The sequence below is a fragment of the Aquila chrysaetos genome, chromosome 25 (assembly GCF_900496995.4).
Source record: "Aquila chrysaetos chrysaetos chromosome 25, bAquChr1.4, whole genome shotgun sequence".
NCBI lineage: Eukaryota > Metazoa > Chordata > Aves > Accipitriformes > Accipitridae > Aquila > Aquila chrysaetos.
Window position 1 is genome coordinate 3,557,314 of NC_044028.1, and position 18,440 is coordinate 3,575,753.

General features: G+C 53.9%; 1 protein-coding gene across 1 annotated transcript in view; it reads right to left on the reverse strand.

Annotated features, from left to right (window-relative positions):
• Positions 1–227: 227 nt before the first annotated feature.
• LOC121232628 (guanine nucleotide-binding protein G(s) subunit alpha isoforms XLas-like) overlaps positions 228–18,440 on the reverse strand; it is a 35,400-nt gene continuing 17,187 nt past the window's right edge. The window contains exon 2 of the mRNA XM_041120365.1: positions 228–479. Within this exon, the coding sequence (XP_040976299.1) occupies positions 309–479 (171 nt within the window). The 3' untranslated portion in view covers positions 228–308. The remainder of the gene's footprint in view (positions 480–18,440) is intronic.

The window sequence follows — 18,440 nt, forward strand, 5'->3', positions numbered from 1 at the left end:
AAATGCCATCATGCAGGGTCAACAGAAAGCTGCAGACATTTTTTTTTTTTTTTTTTTTTTGTAGGCTTAATCCTCTGGAGCGGGGGAGAGGGAAAAGGAGGAGGCTGCTGCCTTCTTTATAGTTTTGATTTTTTTCCTCTTCCAGCCTCGTAGGATCAGATTAACCCCCCCTCCCCTCCACGCACACACAGACACACACACACGCCAGCCCCAGCGATCCCAGCCCTCCACCAGCGCTGCACCGGGGAGATGCTGGAGTCGGCGTGGGGATGCGGGTCTCGTCGCCGCGATGAGCTGGGTGGGATGAGCTAGGTGGGCTCGGGCGGCAGCGGGGAAGGAAAGCAAGAGGGAGGCAGCGCGGGGGGTTGGAGGCAAATGAACAAATCACACCTGCAGCTTTCTGCGTGCCGTAGCCAGCTGCAGCCCAGGCAGGGACCGGCAGGAAAAATACAGGCGCGTGGGCTCCCAGCGTCGTGCATCTGCGGGGATTTAGGTGCACAGTGAGCTGACGGTAGCTCATCGCTGGAAGCGATTGCTTTTGGGGGGTTTATTTTACGAAGGGGGGGAAAGGGAGACGGTAACAAAGAGCAATCCTTCCCCACACACTGCTTTTTCCAAGGAGTAAATAAAATCCAGCGCAGAGGCGGGGAGGGAGGGCTTTGGTGGCCCTGGCACACCGGGATGCCCGCATCCTGCCGCCAGTGGTGCCCGCATGGGCTGGCCGGGGTCGCTGCCGTGCAGCTCCGTGCGCACCGGCTCCTGCCTGAAGGGTGCAAATGCCCAGCCCTGCCTCCTCCCACGACTCCGCTCTGAGCCTCTCTTTAATTGAACTAAAGCTGTTCACCTTGATAACGCAGCACGGCAGCAAGTTTCCGAGCCGTACGCGGGGGGCTGGAGAGCTATTTGATCCACTTCCAAGGTGCTGCCTTTCAATTCAACCCCTTGCTCTTGAAGGATGGATAACCAGGCCCTCTCTTTTCCCTATTAATTACTCGAGATAGCAGGCATCAAGCTGCAAAACAGACCAAACCTCGTAAGGGGACCCAGCATCGCCAAAGCAGACCGCTTGCTCTCATCTCCCCCATCCCCTTTCTCCTCATCCTCATCCACACCCCCACCCCTGTCCCAGCCCATCCTGGCTGTTTATAGCCAATACACCACAGCACGCTCCCAGCCACCTCTGACTTCACACGTGCCTCTCCGCAGGACGGTAAACCGAGCCGGGACCTCACGGCTCCCCCAGGACTTGGTGTTTATCCCCAATAACCACCAATCCCCCCTGCCCTTCACAGGGAAGAGCTCCTCCACCGCTTGGCACCACGGGCTGCGACTGCCGCCCTAGTAAAGCCAAGGTGGGACATACCCAATGGGCATCACCCCCAGCTTCTCCGCTGGGACTGAGAGAATACTAAAGGATTTGTTATTTTTACACTACAGTCCCATAAATTCAGCAATTTGGTCCATCCGGGTTGTTTCCTGGCCCTGGTATGTTTGAAATCCCCAACTCCAGGAGTCCTGTGATTTCAGGAGAACCTCAGCCCTGCTCTCCTTAAACCCTGACCTTGCTGTGGCAAGGAGAAAGGTTGAAACCACAAGCCCCCTGAGAGCCTCATATGCAAATTAAATCACCACCAAACGCTTTGTTTTTTAAACGCTGTGATTTTTCCGGCAGCTTCATAGTTCTGTGACTCTGATTTACGGGTTCACAAAGGCTGATTTCATGACTTCTCAGCACTTCTGAGGTGCTGGAACCCACGTCATCTCCATTTGCGTGACATGGCCGTGTCTGTCTCAGCCCAACTGCCGGCTGGGTGGGAGACCATCGCCTATCGCAGCAATTAACTTTACTCGTTAAAGCCTCTGAGTTCACATAAGATGCTGCTGTGCAGTTGCGTGGATGGGAAAGTTTCCATCCTCTTGACAAAATCCGGCTCCAGAGCATTCCTGTGCATGGCACACAGCCCCCCGCCACGGGTGTGGATACGGCCCCGTGTCCCTTGTGTTAACCGGCTGCCTCTACGGAGCAGATCTCACCCTGAGCTACCGCAAACCCAGCACAACCGGCATCAAAAAGCCTGTTCCCATCTTCCCCGCCACGAGAGCAGGGCTCACCTTGCTGATCAAAGTCGGAGGCTTCCCTGGAAGTAACCCCCCCCACCTCCTGCCCCGGGGAGGGGGCTAAAAAATAATGACTCATTGCAATGTCATTTCTGGAGCTGCTAAGACAAAGGCGCTCTGGCTTCCTTAGTGTCTTGCCACTGCGACCTACAAAGATAAGGCATCCTCCTCAGTGCTGAGAAAAATGAGCTTTTCTCCAGCAGCCTCCCCTCCCGCTGGCCTGGGGTCCCTGGGACCTCCCCAGCACCTATGTGGGATGCTCTGAGACAGCTCTTTCTCATTCCTCTTCCTCTCATCCCTCTTTCTGGCTGATTTTCCCCAGCCCCACTCCTGATGATCCCAACGGATTGCTCTCGTCCCCTGGCCCGTGTGACACCTCTCACCCCGTGCTGCACACCCTGTGCTCGTGGCTCCTTACAGGCAGGGAGCAGGCAGCCCTGCCCCAACTCGCATCAAGCTCCGTGCACCGGCTCCTAGCAGATCCGATGGATTTTCATTTCCTAACTTTGCCCTTTGGGCTATTTCTAACGAGCTTCCTCGTGCTTAAAAAAAAATAAATCCTTCATCTTGCAGCGCGGTGTCGGAGCAGCAATGCTCGGGACGATTGTGCCTGCGAGGAGGCTCGAAATTAATTATATCGCAGTCACTTTAGGTAGGGGGGCCATCGCACTGACCTCCTCAGACCGGCTCCCGCCTGGGACCCAGCAAACAGCCAGAAACCCCCTCCCACAGCAAAGAGGCTTTTTTTTTGGCCTTGAAAAATGTATTTGCCTGGTGTGATGTTTGGCCGGTGCAGCGTGGCCCTGGGCGAGGAGCCACCAATGTCCTCCCGCGACCCCGTCCCCTCGCTGCACCCCACGTCCCCAGCCCCAAGCCCACCACGTAGCCTCTGCCCGCAGCACCGGGTCCATCTACCCTCCCGGACTCGTTCCTCCCATCGAGAGAGAGGAATCGGTCCCGGGCGCCTTCGTTTCTGCTAATCAGATGTTTTAATGAGTTTCTCAGAGCCCGGCATATCACCACTTCACGCCACCACCCCCTCCGAGGCCAGCCCCGCTCCCGCGGCGTGCCGAGGCCCCCATCGTCTCGAAGGCTTTCCTTGGTGGGAGAGCAGCGATTATTTCTCTCAAAAGGTCTCTTATAATGGAAACCATCTCTCCATCCCTCCTTGGTCTCCTCCTGCCGTGACCCAGGCTCCGTCGAGAGGAGCTCTGCTCCGAGGCAGTGCCGTGTTTCCATGGAAAGAGTGAATAGCAGAGTCTTCCCAGCGGTTTATTAGAATTCCTTTTACTTCGATGGAGAGTTTTAGAGCAAAGTAAAAAGGCTTTAATGTGGGGCTAATGGAGCCCCTGGGAAGTCCAGGAAGGAAATCTCCCCTGGAGAAGAGGAGGCGTGAGGAGAGGGAGGGCAACTTTCAAGACAAATTCCTGGACAGGTTGAAATTTTTTTGCAGAAGCCATCTCAGGCAGCGAGAAATGGAAATGAATGTTTGTTTTATTTTTAACAGATGTTACAAAGGACCTGCCAGTAATTCAGCGAACGATGCAAAACCTAGATCCCACTCACTTTTCCCGGCATGTCTTCCATCCCCTCCCTCTCCTGCTCCGTAAGAATGCTTATTTGCATTTAGCATATCATATTTTTTAAAAAAATTAAGCAATAAAATAACAATCATAAGCCACTTCATTTCCTCCCGCCCTAAGGCTTTGGTTTCAGTTTAAATCCTTGGTTGTAGCAGCTTTTAATTGTTTTTAATAAATTTTTCTGTCTCTTCAGATTTCCCAAGACCATCCACTCGCCCTCTTTGGGGCTTCCCCTCTTTCCTGGTCCCCCATCCCACTCCCTCCCTGCCGTTCCCCCAAGGGACGAGACAGCTCTCAACTCTGCAAAGTGTTTGGAGCACAACGACCACCGCTCTCTGCCTGGGGATGCCCCAGTGTGAAACACAGCCTGCAGCCTCCTCTTTGGGGGAAAATACAGGGATTTGGCTGCAGTGAAGAGATGGGGAGATGAAAAGGGGAGGAGATACAATGGGGGGGGGTCCCACAACCAGCCAGCCAGCGGCTGGAACAAGAGTAAGAGTCCGGCCCTCTGAAAAACAAGGTGCAGAAGCCCATGCACGCACACACACCGCAGCACTTGGCTGGCCAGTGGGCAACTTTGAAGTCGATCTAAAACTGACCGTGATGCCAGAGTAGTATTTGGGGTGAGATACAGCACTTGTGAGTGTCACACGTGAAAACCAGACCTGGGAGACCAGTCACAGTCCTGGGCAGAGGAGCCCTGAGTCCCACAGATGCCAGGTCTCCTGAAAATAAGCAAGTTTGGCAGCCCCTGGTTTAAACCTTGACTGCAAAACACAAGCCGCATTGGCTTCCCCTTTTCATGCCTAATCACGGAAAACCACTTTTCTCCTCCCAATACCCGGCTTTCCAAAGAGCAAGGTCCCACAGAAACCTGGACCAGGCAAATCCACGTGCACAGCCATGCATGCAGGTCATGGCTCCCACACGTACCCCACGCAGGAACACCTGGAAGATGCCATAGCTTTTTTTGCACAAGGGATGGTGCTCTTCCAGCTCAGACTCACGAGATGAAGGGCAGGAAATACAGGGTGATTTTCTGCCTCGTTTCTCGTTAGCACCCCTGCATACACAGCCCTGAGTGGGGCACGCTCCGCAGCCTGTCATCCTGTGCACTGGAATGCCTTGTGCTGGATTCATGCTGCATCCATGTCTTGTTTGCAGGATCCCAAGCCAGAAAGGAGGAGACCGGCTCTGGAAAGCAGCTACAGGGCAGTGCTGATACAAACGGGGTGTGCCTGCACCCTTTATAAATCCTAAATCCTGCCTGATTTCCAGGCAGAAAATGGCATCCGTGTGCATTTCCAGGTGACGGAAGAAAACTGGCTGTTTTCACTGAGCTTTCTCCTCTTCCCGTTACAATTCTGCACCTGGTTAGCAACTGTCGGAAAGAGGTTAATCACAGTCCTTAAATCAGGAACCTCGTTGCAGTATGCTTGGGATGCACATCTGTGCTCTCCACGGCTCATCCCCAGCGGCATTTGGGAGAAGGCAATATGCCAAAAAAAACCCAACCCCAAATAAGCCCAATCCCCCCCGAAACGAGCATCCCAGGGTGCAGGGCCTCGCTAATTCCTCGAGACGGTCCTGCAGCATGTGTGAAATGCTCGCTGTGCCCCCAGCTTTGCCATGGCTGCGGGTTAAAGGCATCTCGGTTAACACGGTGTTGGCACAGCTGTTATGTCGCAGAAAAGGCTTTTTAGGGGTTTGGTTTTTGCTTGCTGGCCAGCCTTGTGATGGAGGGGAGGAGGTGTCACCTCAAAATGCCTGGGGAGCAGGGAGCGATCTGTGGGGACCACGAGGACTCTCAGCCCCAGACCCGGAGCTCGGCCCCACATCGGTTCGGCCCTTGGCAGAGGAAAGGCTGGAGCTCCGGCAACTGCCAACTGCCCAGCTTTGCTCCTGGTTTTCAAGCATTGCAAAGCCTGGCCTGGCCTTGCTATTTCTAGACCTGTCCCAGGGGATCACCCTGCTCTCCCTGTTTTGGGAAAAAGAAGCATTTCAGAGCATCGGAGCCCTTTGGAGAAGAGCCTGGCTGGTGCTTGGCCGGGCCCTGGGCTGCTCGTACTGCAGAGCCGGCAGTGCTAACGACCAGAGACGGAGGCTGTTACGCGCGTGCACGCACACGCACGTGCACAGCCCGGAAAATGGAGAGGAATTGATCCCGGAGGCAAATCTCTTTTGTTCTAACCCCATTGCTGTAACTGGATCTCCCCAGGTTCTCGGCTCAGGAGCCGCAGCGGATCACATCGCTTTCATACCTTCTCCCGGTGCCAGCTTGTCACATTCCCCCGTCGCCGATGGCGGGGAGAGGACAAGCGAGAAGGGGAGGCATTGCTCACAGCGCTTGTTTACCTCGCTGCCGCGCACGAGGGGTGTACGGCAGTAATGAGCAAAAACCTAGAGGGAGCAGATTGCAGATCCGCGGCATGAGACCACCCCCAACTCACAGGCTGCCCCTTTTTTAACAAGGTCCCCCCATCCTCCTCCCTGCCAGGCTCCCCGTGCCCCGACAGCCTCCCGCCTTTCCCCGCTGTCTCGTTTCGACTGCAGAAATGCTGATTCACAGAGCCCGGCGCAGGAGGCGTTTGGGAGGCAGAGAGAGGAGCGACCCGGCTGCTGCTGCCTGTGCAGGCAGTGCTGCCTCTGCGCAAAGCCACCCAAAAGCACCCGACCTCCCTGGGTGCTTTTACACCGGTGATTAGCGACAACAAAGTCATGGCAGATTAATCCGCTCTGTGCTTATTCCAGCACCTCTTACCGAGCAACTCCCTCCCCTCTCAGCCAGGTGAATTCTTCCCCCCTGCTCCCCGGGAGAGCTTGCATGCTGATTTTTGTCCCCTTTCTGCACAGGGTAAAGCAAAGTGAAAGATTTCACGCCATGTGCCCAGCACCACCCATCAAGATGCCAGGACTCCCGGGATGGGGACGGCGGGGATGGAGCGGTGCAGGAGGTGGGGTGGATGGCACATGGGTCCCCAGGGAGGTACTTTGCTTTCCAAGTGGTAGGGCAAAGCAAACAGCACCCTGACCTGCCGCCGTGCATGTGTCAGAGTCCTCGCTCGTGGATGCTTTGCTGCATCACCAGCAATCCGGGCCCCATCTCCTCCTTCCAGGGCAGCCAGTGCCCGGCAGTGGGGTCTGCACCCCGGCTGGCCTCCTGGCATCGAAAGCCACGTCAAGGGCGCTGCGCCGTGACAGCAGTCGGCATGAGCCGAACCTGCCCGCCCTGTCTCGCCTCCTCTCTCCTGCCAGCGCGGTGCATCTGGTGCGCTCCCTGCCCACAGCAGGCCTGAAATCAGAGACAGCAAAATGATGCTTTTTCGGGGGAGGCTGCGGGGACGGTGTTCCCAGCAGCCCAGGACAGGCAAATGGCTGCAAAAGCAGGGGCTGGCTGTCCAAGCATCCCACTTTTCCAAAGTCCAGGTCCCTTCCCTCTGGGACAACCATGACACCTTGCTCAGGTAAATAGATTGGAGATGTTTTACTCCATCCTGCGTGTTCAGTCGCATTCAGTGACACCCTTCGCTCCTCCTCCCTGAGGCCACGCTTCATCCCAAAGTCACTTGCGGTGCCGTGATGGATGCAGACACTCTGGGACCTCGTGCACTGAACAGCACGATGTGACGCAGACCTTCCCGTCACGCTCACGCTCCTTCCTGTGCTGCATCCCTCTGGGCCAGCTCAGCACTGCTCGGACCAGGCAGGATCCGGCCCAGAGCAGGTGATGCGGGAGGTAAACCTGGTGAGCCAGGCAGGGAAGCCAGTATTACATCCACCTTCAAAAGCTCATGGGCACACACTGGAGGGGTCTGGGGACACCAGGGCATCAGCAGGACACCCCTTGCCACCGCTGTGCTGCTGCATCTGCAGCCCCAAGGCTCAAAAACCAAAACCACCTTTCACTTTATTACTTTCGGTTTTTTTGCAGGGCTGTATCTAAGCCGTGCCGGTCCCCTGATCCCCTCTGCATGGGCCACCGCCTGCCCGCAGCCAAGTGGGGCGAGCTGGCCTGCTCATCTCGGCTCAGTGAAAAGCCATGGTGAATCTGAATAGATTTCCACCATGCAAATGTAAAGGCCCCAGTGGGTTTGAATAGGAGCCCTTGAGGTATTATCTCGGCAGTGCCTCGAGGCAACCACCTGAATCCTTCCGTGACTGCTGCACAAACCCGAAATGTCTCCAGCAGCTGGGGATTATGGACAGACCTTGCAGAGGAGCACCCAGACCACCGCAGCCCGCACCATCAGCTCTCAGATGCCCCCACGTGAGCCCAAACCCTCAAAAAACAAGGCACGGTGATGCTAAGATGACTGAGGCCCAGATGCCAAGGCAGGAAACCAAGCTGAAGTTTTCACATTAATCATATCGAGCTCTATTCTATTTCATCTATTTCAAGGCAAGTCAAAAAGAGGTTCACACTCTCCCCTGGCAAACCACAGAGGATGACGTGAGCCTGTCTCTTGCATTGCAAGTAGAGTGTGTCAAGCAATTAGCAAGTAATCAGGAATTCAGATAGGGTGGGCAGGATACGATCCCTCAAAGCTCTGGCAGGAGCAAAACCCACCCCAGAGTTTCCCATCAGGCATGGAAGGCAGCAGAGGGAGCAGGGGCTGTTGGTGAGTTCTCGGCAAGCAGAGCAGATACCGTGCCAGCGGAGCCTGCTGCCATAAACCATCTCACGTTTAGCATGTGCTGTAGCTAAGAGGCCCCAGGCGTTCAAGCATAGATTTTCCCTCACTCATTCCCAACCTCAGCAAGGTGGCCAGGGCAATTCAAAGTGCTGGTCCTCAGGCGTCCTGCAGACCTGCCGGGTCACCCGAGCACCTCCCGTCCCTGGACGTTTCGGCGTTGCATTAACTCTTCCTGCTGTCATCAGTTTCACTCCCTGCAGCTCTGACCATGCTGGTTTCCACTCAGCATCCTCCCAGCAGCCCAAATCCTGCTCTCCTGGAAGTTAGTGGCAAAACCGATGCGAGAGCAGGAGCAAGCCTTCTGTGCTTACTTTGGAAAGCCGTTTCCACTTTGGACCCCCCCAGTACTGCTAAAACCACATCACACAAAGCCCTGGCACAGCACACAAGCAGTACGGTACCATCTCACCACGCTGGGCTCTGCCAGCGTGGCATGCACCAAAAGCACCTTGAAGGGGGAATGCGCTTGCTCGTAGCGTCCCCAGACACCTTGCCGGTCCGCAGGAGCACCCATCCAGCCCCGCAAGAAGAGAGGGAGGATTATCCCGGGGTACGAGCTGCCAACCTGGGCGCACACCTCCCTCCGGGCGCGGGGCCCAGGGCGCAGAAGGAGCCGGCGCGACGGGTGGGTTGCAAAGGGGACGCCTAATCTGCCACCCGCCCTTTCTCCTCTCCATTGCCAAGGTAGCAGCAGACAATGCTATCTGCTGGGTTGTCAGCCGTCCCTCCTCCCACCGTCTCTTTAGCCAGAAAACTCTCCATCTGTCTCCAGATGGGGTGTTTCTACCACTCCAGTCAAACCGATTCAGAGTGGAACAATGATGCTTTGTTAACAAAACAATTTTTGTGTGTCAAGCCCTCCTTCTTGCGGTTTTTTTTCCCCCCAGTCCCCAGTGGGTCAGCTTTGTGTGGCGTCCTACATTTTGTTGTTTCTTTCACATTTTAAAGGCTCCGTATTTTAGTACAAAAGGTGCCTGCGGAGCAGCTTTTATCTGCGCGGCAAGATTTGACACATACGCAGATCACAATTGCGACAGGAGGTTCGTGATGTGGTGGTTAAGGGTGGTGTCAGGACCTTCAGAGTGATGAAGCATTATTTCCAGTGATCTTTGCCTCCAGGATAAAAATTAGAGCTGGTCCTACGCTGCATATAAGGCTTCTGTGAGCTGGAATCCCCCAAGGGCTGATGGAGGGAGCAGCGAGAGAAACTTTGAGCTTGCTTTGGCGCCGGGCAGGCATCAGCCGTGTCCATCCATCCTTCTTGTGTCCTCCTGTGCAGGACAAGGCACTTCTCTCAGCTTGCGAGGGGAAGCGACGGGTACTCAGAGCAAATCCACATGCCTGTGAGTAAACCACAATTCTCTTCCCAGCACAAACCCCATGGTGGTCAGGAAGGCGAAACCTCAGCCCTCCTGTGGCCAGAGCCTCTAAACGAAGATCCTGGGGTGTGCTTGACTTCTCCTCAGCTACCCGGGGTTGGATTATCCCCCTCGACCCGCTCCCTCACTCAGCAGCAGGAAGGAGATCTCTCTTTTCTCTTCCAAAGACATCTCCACCACACAGGCCTCCAAGAAAATCAGCTCTTCCTTTTTTTTTTTTCCCTGTCTTTTTTTTTGCCCTGAAGCAACAAGCACACAAACCACCTTCTGCTCTGCACATAACCAGCAACTCATAGCAAATAACCAACCCGCTGGCTCCAAAGCAAACAGCTTTGTGTTCCTAAGCAGGCTGGCAATTTCTACACAAGTGGGACTTTTTCTTCCAGCTCCCCCCACATTTGCAGGGAAGTTCCTTCCTCCTTGCTGTCCTCAGGTAACTGCATCTTCATGGAAACACCAATATTTTTATGAGTCACCCCCCTTCTTCCCCGCTCCTGCTCTGTGGCCAACACCCTTCTGCTTTCGAGATCAAAGCCGAAGGGGACCAGCTGTGTCGCATCCTTTCCTCTCCAGCCCTTTCCATCTCCATTTGCAGCCGTCGCCAGCGCGAGCCCCTGCTGTTCTGATGGCGCTTTGTACCGCCCGTTCAGCACCGCAGCTCCGTGCCCGCCGTCTGCTCCCCCTCCATCCCGCTCCTGCCATCCCCGCTCCCACTCCAGCTGCACCAGGAACACAGGGAACCCTCCGGAGCTCTGGGCTTGGTCTTTTCCAGCACACATGGGAGCTGCCCCACCAGCCACCTCGGCTGCTGCCCTGCCTGTCATGTGCTGCTTTGGAGGAAGAAATGTGCTCAGAGAAGAGAGAAACGGGATAATCCGCTTCCACTGAAATCCCATCCTAATTCCCCGTGTTTGGAAACTCCTCTGCAGACCAGAGCACGAGACTGCATCTCACTTCCAAAACAGAAACTCCACAGGGACCTTTTCTCCAGGCTCATTTCGGCACGGGTACAACCTCAGCTGGGAAAATCCAGGTACTTTTGAGAAAGCAGCCGAGGGAACAGAAATCTCCCTCCCCAACCAAAAGGCTGAACATCTCACGCAGCCCCCTGTGCTGCAGCAGGGATTTGCAATGCGATGGGATAATTAGCGTCAGGGATGTGCTTCTCGCAGCATCCATCCTGTCCATTTTTGGCCTCTGAGTGAGTGCCGTTTGTGCACGCTCGATGGAGGCTGCTTTCTTTGCAGCACCTCACAGGTCTGACAGGTCCATCTTCGAGGAGTACACTCCATCCTTCGTGGCATCTCGTCTTGACCGTACCACATGCACCTCCCAGGTGCTGTGATCATACGTTGAGCAGCGTTACAATCCCCACTTCCCAACACCTTGCTGTAACTCTTAGCTGGAATCCAGCTTGGAGTTGTCTCTTCTACAAGGACGTTGAAGAAAGCATTGCACTGAATTAAGTCTCAGTGCTTGTTATATGTAAAACGCTGAATTTAGCTGCTAATGGCAATTCCCAGCAGAAAAGGATGGTTAGTAGTGGTGGGTATATTTATGAATACTTTTTAAGCAAATGCTGTGAGGCGGGAAATCTATCGGTCCTCGTGGAAAGCTCCCCAGTTTGCTGCTGCAGGCATCTAAATGCAAAGTTTCAACATGGCTTTTGCGTTTTGTGCTCTGCTACACATATGCCTCTCAAATCTCTTCTCTCAGGAATGGTTTCTCGGCCTCTCTCCCGCGGTCACGCGTGAGTCACCGTGACCTGCCCAGCTCAGGGAGGGAGGCAGCATCTTCGTCCTTCACCAGACACTCCACTGACTTGTCAGTAAATAAAAGTCAGAGGATCTACTTGACTGGTCTCCTTAGCTGTTCTCTCCAAAGTGGTAAAGGGCTGACATATAAAATACCCATGTCCTGGATTTCTGGGAGGTTTTCACTGAGAGCCCATTGTTTTTCCCCAGCAAAGCCAGGAAAGAATTTACAGTTGGTCAGAGCAGCGAGATTGCTCTGCTTTCTCTTTCCTGGGACAGAAACCCAGTTTGAAACAGATTGCTAGCAGCTAAATGCAAGTTCCTTAGCAGCTTCCAGGGTGAAAATATTCCCTCTCCAGATCTCCTTTTATGTCCACAACACATTATTCCGGTGGAGGGCTCTCTTGCTAAGAAAAGCTATTATAACTCCCAGCCTTGTCTCCAAAGTGGTTCAGGTATGGGAGCCAGCTCCCCTGCAAGCATCCCTTGGTCCTACTGCCCAGCTGAGATGTCCTTAATTCCTCCATCTGTCCCCTCCAGGCTCTGGCTGGCTCGGCTCTCAGATGGTGAATACATACAGCAGGCTGCAAGGCTACTTCTCCTAAATGTACGGTTCTCCCGCAGCTTCAGAAGAAATGATGTCTGCTAAGTCCCCCAGCCCACTCCTGGGTGCTTCTGGGGCTTTCCATGCTAAGCCGCCTTTGTCCTGCACACCACATGCAGACAGACAGGAGGTTCACACCAAAATCCACCTCTCCTCTCTGCCTTTGACTGAACCAAAACAAAAAACAGATGGAAAAATCAAATGCTGGCAGCGTGAAGCATGTGGGCTGCACTTGCATCAGCCCTCCTGGAGCTGCAGAGTGTATTCCCTCCTGCTCCGGGGTCCCAGGGTAAAGCCAGCCTTCCCCAAAATGGTTATTGCTGGGAGGGGTCCTGCTACTCCCCCCTGCCAACCACCGAGCAGCATGGAGGTGGAAGGGACAGAGGGAAGGAAGGGAAAGCAAGAGGTGAGAGCAGACTTAGCAGTTTAGGATAGTCCAGGAGGAACAATTTCATCATCCAAGCAGGATTTGCATGATGCACAGTGAACGAGGCACTGCGGTTGCACACCAAATAGTGGGGTAACAGCCACGTACTGGACACTGAGCTGCTTTTAACCAAGCTCCATCCATCCCACACACTCCCTGAGGCAGAGCCCCTGCGGAAGAAATATCTTGTGACCATAGAATTAAGACTGCACCCTAATGAATGCACGCCACTCTGCCGGACGTAAGCCGCTCAGGTGTCTTTAATACAGGGATTTCCTACGCATTCAGTGCCTGACTTTGTAACCTTAATCATGTATTTTTTAGTGTTGGTTTTGAGCGCACATGAGCTTATCTTCTTTTACCGTGGCCTCTGCCTTTCACTGTCTTTCTGGGGTAAACAATAGCCGGACTCTTCCATGTCCCTCCTTGGGAGTGCATCAGCGTCCCCGAACTTCCCTGAAGGCTCAATTTTGCAATTGTCCCTCCAAACCGGGGTGAACCGTGCAGCACAGGGATGGTGCCGTTGCAGACTCGACTCCAGTTCCCGCTGGAGCCTTCCTCGCCTGCCAATGCTCAGAGGTTGCTTCTGCGTGCAGACCACTGCCTGATAACCCCTGCGCCACGCCAACGCTCGCCGTGCGGCACGGCGGCAGGAAGAGAAGGAGCGGAGGGAGCCTGCGGTGGGGGCAGGGGCTGATGGCGTGTTTGTGGAGTAACGCTCAAACTGCTGTAACGGATTGCCTTGTTTACACTGGGTCCAGGGAAAATCACTCCAGAGGTGGAGTCAGAGAAGCATCCAGACGCCTCTGAGAGCAGGAGAAGCTCTGCATCCTCCTGCCTCTTACTTTTGCTTTCAAAACCATTCTCCCCCCCATTGCTGTCAAGGCGCGGAAGCTTTAAAATTGCTGTAGTAAGCACAAGAGGGATGGGGAAAGGAAAGGAAAAGAGTCATTCGATGGGAATGTGGCTCTTCTGCGGAAGCGTGGGCTCCCCCTCGCCAAGAGGAGCTCTCGGTATCCAAGGATGCACCAAGAAGGGTCGTCGGGCCAGGGGCTGCTGCGAGGAGTTGCCACGACATGCTGGGAGAGGGAGAAGAAGAAATAGGAACCACCTTAAGGGAGGGGAGCTGCCAGCAGAACAGTTAAAAATGACTAAATACTTTCCCAATATCACTCCTCCACGTAAGCACTGCTGTAATTGCCCTTGGGATGTTGCACAACGGCGAGAGGGAGGGGCAGGTGCTGGCAGGGAGGAAGGCGTCCCCGGCTGCCGCACCAAAAGGCGTGCAAACCTCCGTCCCAGGCACTGCTGTCATCGAGGAGAAACGCTTGGCGTTGCCCGCACAGACGTGTCTGCCACCTCGGGGCCCCGCTGCTGGATTTAGCCCCCGAGGGGCCATTCCTCACAGGAGCTGGAGGACTCCCGGGAGGACTCACTCCTCATGCCTCTGAGACATAGCGGGCTGCCCCAGGGAGCAAGAGCAAAAGGCGAGGAGGAACAGAGCCCACGTTGCACTGTGTGGGGGAAAAAAAAAAAAGGCAAAAGCAAAAGAGAGATATAAGGGCTTCATTCAAGCGCTCTTGCTCTCTGGAAGTCTCACGCAGAGCAGCTGGTCTTTAAGACAGTTGCAAGCACAACATGCAAGCACAGAGCAGTTACATTTCTGGGTGCTTTTATTCGTGACACTCAGACAGGGGCATCCACTCGACCCCCGTGTGAAGGAAAACGGCTGACTCATTCTTCCAGTGATGCTTGAGAGCAGGACACGGCGCTCTGTAGCAGCAATGTGGGTCCTCTCCCGCTTCGTAAGCCAGATCACCGGATCCGAGCTTGGACACCACGCACGTACGCACGCACCAGCTAATCCACGGATGCGCTGGGTCCCTGGATAGAGCATCCGCAGCCTTTGCTTCCAAAAGCAGCCCGCTGATGCTCGAGTTGAAAGGGAAACCTCTGAGAGATGCAGTCTCGAGGTTTAAAACATCTGTGGGCCACCAGCCATTAAATAGGATGCTATGCTGGTTTGCTGCTATCAGGTCTTACGCCAGGTTCATCACTGTGCTGGCTGGGTACCGTCCAGCAATGCATTAAGCAATGTGACTATTTCTGTTCTCATCACATGTTTGCTCTCATCCTCCCCAGGGTGTGTGTGGGGGGGAAAAAAACACACATTCATTATGGAGTGTCTTATTTTGGTAAGGTTTTTCCTTTCTCTGCGTAATGTGTGCTGTTGGGCTGTTGGCAGAGGAGAAGGGGGATTTTATTTTCCTAATATCCATGTACTCAGGTATTTCTGTTAGAGGAGGCAAAGTCAAAGAAATGCTAATCAAATATCCAGGAGTGCACAGTGCTGACATCTGCACCTCGCTACTATATGGCCTTTCATTAGCATTACCTAAATGTACGACCATACAAAGAGCAGATTTCCTTAGCAACAGGGCTGCCTTCATATTTCCTCCCCACTACCCCCTGCCCTTAGAAGAAAAATGACTTCAGCTCTTTTGCAGAGCAGTGCTCGCAGCCACTCCGCGATGCAGCAGTGCTATACAACGCTGCCAGGCTTACTATATGCTGCATCTGGGACGCTTTCCTCTCTACGCCGGGATCCGCGAGCCATAAAGCAACCTCTTGACTTAGCTCTTCTGCACAGCCACAATAAAACTCCTCTCTTTTCCTAACGGAGCATATGCAAAACAGCCCTGTAACGGCAGAGGGGGGATCCTCTCCTCCAGATGACTTACAGCTCCCCTCGCCGAGGGAGGATGTCCAGCACACACGACGGTGCCAGCATCGCCGGCTGCCACCTCCTCCGCTCCCTGCCACCTGGTCGTGGGGTGCCGGCTGCTCTCCTCCCCAGACCGCACTTTAAGCCACCTTCGCCTTGGGCAGGGAGCTGCCAGCCCCCCCTCTCCCCGGATCTGGGCCAGAAGGACCGAACACTTCATCCTCTGCGCTCTCCCCTGGTGCCACAGCCTGGTGTGCTGGGTTATTTTAAGAGCTCGTCTGGGAGACTGGCACACTCACCGCGCTGCTGGGAACTCCCCGCTTCTGTTTCAAAAAAGCTGGAGGCTGGGACCCTGCTGGGACTCACCCCTGTGGTTCCCAAGGTCTGACCCTCCTCTCGCTGGGACTGGCGCAACGCTGCCGAGTCAAACGGAGTTAGTCCCAATTAGCACCGGTGAAACGGGAGGAGAATCGTGCCCTCCCCGGCATTTCAACCCCTCCGGCCGGAGGCTGTGACCACTAAGCCTCCCCCTCCAGCTATGCCCCTGCTTTTCATCTCCCTGCTCTCAAACTCGCTCGTTCTGTGTCGCCATTCCCTGCCTTTTCCACACGGATACTCTCTCCCTTTCCCATTATGATAGGGTCTTTGATTGCATGATCGCATAACTATAATGAGACAAATATTTATTTTGCAGATATGGGTTAATCAGACCGAAGGTATAGAAATATTTCATGCGCTAATCAGAGTACCTTCAGCAATCAGTATAGTAAATAACTCAGGTAAATTAACATAGGAGAGTTCCCTTATCAGGTTTTAGTCTAAGATATATGTGCATTAAGGACTAATTTGCCCTCCCCCCTCAGATTTGGGCTGGAGCCCAAGATGAGGTTCAGACCAAGGTTCCCTCCCACCAGCTTTCACGGGAGCTGTGCAGGCTTTGCTCCTGGCAGGATCAGACGCTGGGATGAATATTCAGCAGCGCGATCGCCTCGCCTTTGTTTTCTGTGCTCTGCACCTTTAAATTTCCAAGGGCTCTGCTGTTTGCAGCTCAGACAGCCTTTTTGCATTCAGTTCGTTGCAAGCTGACACAGAAGACACGATGGAGCAGGTTGTGTCTCCTGCTCTGAGCCCTTCACGCCACTCTGGCATCGTTCAGGGGCCATATTAAGAGCCACGAGTAATTAGTGAATTCCTCCTGCCCCAGCGCAGCGCGGAGCAGCCGTACGCGGCACCTCATGGCAGGCTGGCGGTGGCTGGCCGGCCATACACGGTGCCAAGAGCGAAGGTGCAGCAGTGGCTGTGGGGATGCTGGACTCCCACGCGGGTCCAGAGGGGCTGAGAGCAGGACGAGCCAAAGGAGAGCCCCAGAAGGGCTCTTTGCTGCAACGGGCCTTCCCGGGGTGCTTGCCCAAGCTCCTGCAAATTAGCAGTCCCAGAAGACACCTCATGTGTAAGTGCAAGAGCTACCCAGATCCCCCAGCCTCAGTGTCCCTTGCTCCAGTGTCCCCAAACCAGAAGTAGCTGCGCTCCTGCCCCAAAGCAGCTCCCACGACTGGTTTTCCTGGTTTTGCTCAAGAAAAGCTCCCGCAGAAGAAACACGGAGGACCTGGAAATTCTGCCCTTGCCTCTGTTGTGTTTTGGGATCCCTGAGAACAAAAAGCACCGGAGGAATGGCAGGCATTATAGTAACGATGGTGACAAATTTAATTAGAGCAGGAAGCTCTGGAGTGGATTTCAAATGGCAACACGGCATTTTGTGTGAAAGCATTGCCTTGCTCCCCCCCTTCCCTCCCCGCCTCCACCACGCGGCTCCATCCAAACCCACCCCACCCCGCGGGATGCGTCCCTCTAATTTTCCCACATGTCGTCCCCTTCATCCCCCCCCCCCCCACCCCGACCAACACATTCCCGCGGTCTGGAAAATGCAACCGTAGAGCAATTCAATAATACAGCGGCCAGATGTGCAACAGTATATCCAACATGTCATTCAAAGGACCCCTTCAGTGGAGCCGAGACATGTTATCCCGCAATCTTAACTAATACATCCTGGGGCCCTGGAGGAGTTGATGGATGTATACAATTCCCTTTCCTACAGCTGTGGTCCCTTTTAGAGGGGGCATCCAGACTCAACAATAGCCCCGCTGTTGCTTTCAAGACAGAACCTCTTCAGACAAACCGGGCTTAATCCTGACCCCGCTTACGCCCGCCCGGACTCTGCCGAGGTCGGTGGGGTTTCGGAGCCACGGGCTGGGGGCAGGATCTGGCCTCGCGGAGACGATGTCTGCCGTTTCACCTTGTGCTACAGCCTCTGAGAAACCTTGGAAACTGGTTGGAATATAACCACCTTGGGGAAAAGGCAAGCGGAGAGGAGCAGGTAATAAGATTTCTAACTGGTGCTGGTAGAAAGAAGGAAGTAATATAACAGTTTAATTAATCTATGCCTATTAGCGTTATTAAAGAAAACAGGGAGCTATTGGAGATTTACCTCGGAGAATATCATCAAACGGGGACCTTCTGCGGGGAATTTTATGTCTCTGTGCCCAATTTATAACCAGCACGGAGGTGTGGTGTTAGTGACAGCCAGTGCTGAAATGTCACAGTGCTTAGAAGTCATTAGCTGGGGACACAGGGAGAGAGAAAGAGAGGATGGAGGAGGGGACAAGGGAGAAATGGGGAAGGAAGGAAAAGGAATTAATTTAATTAAAAATATCTTTAGAGCCTGTCTCTTGATTTGTGTGGTTTTGGGGCTTGGCAGAGCTGCTGAGAACGGTGTGGAAGGAAAATCAAGGTTGCTGGGGCTTTTTGAAGCTGATAAAAAAAAATAAGCACACTTTTCATGTTCAGGAAGATAAATCCCCATTTTCTCAGTCTCAAGACAATCCAGTTATTTACTGACAGTTTTACTGTGAAATAAAAAGGGCTTTAAGCTTCTTTCTACTTGATGTCTCCATAGCCTGAATATTATTAGATCCCAGCCTGGTGCAGCTGGAGTTTTGGTTAATAAATTTAACGTCATTAGACAGAAAAGCCTTCTACTGAATGTTGCAATTCTTTTTTTTTTTTCTTTTTTTTTTTCTGCCGTTGCAGTCAGACTGTATGTAGGTGGTAAGAATCAAAAGAAAGGAAGTACGCTTGGCAAATAGGGGAGCGCTAAAA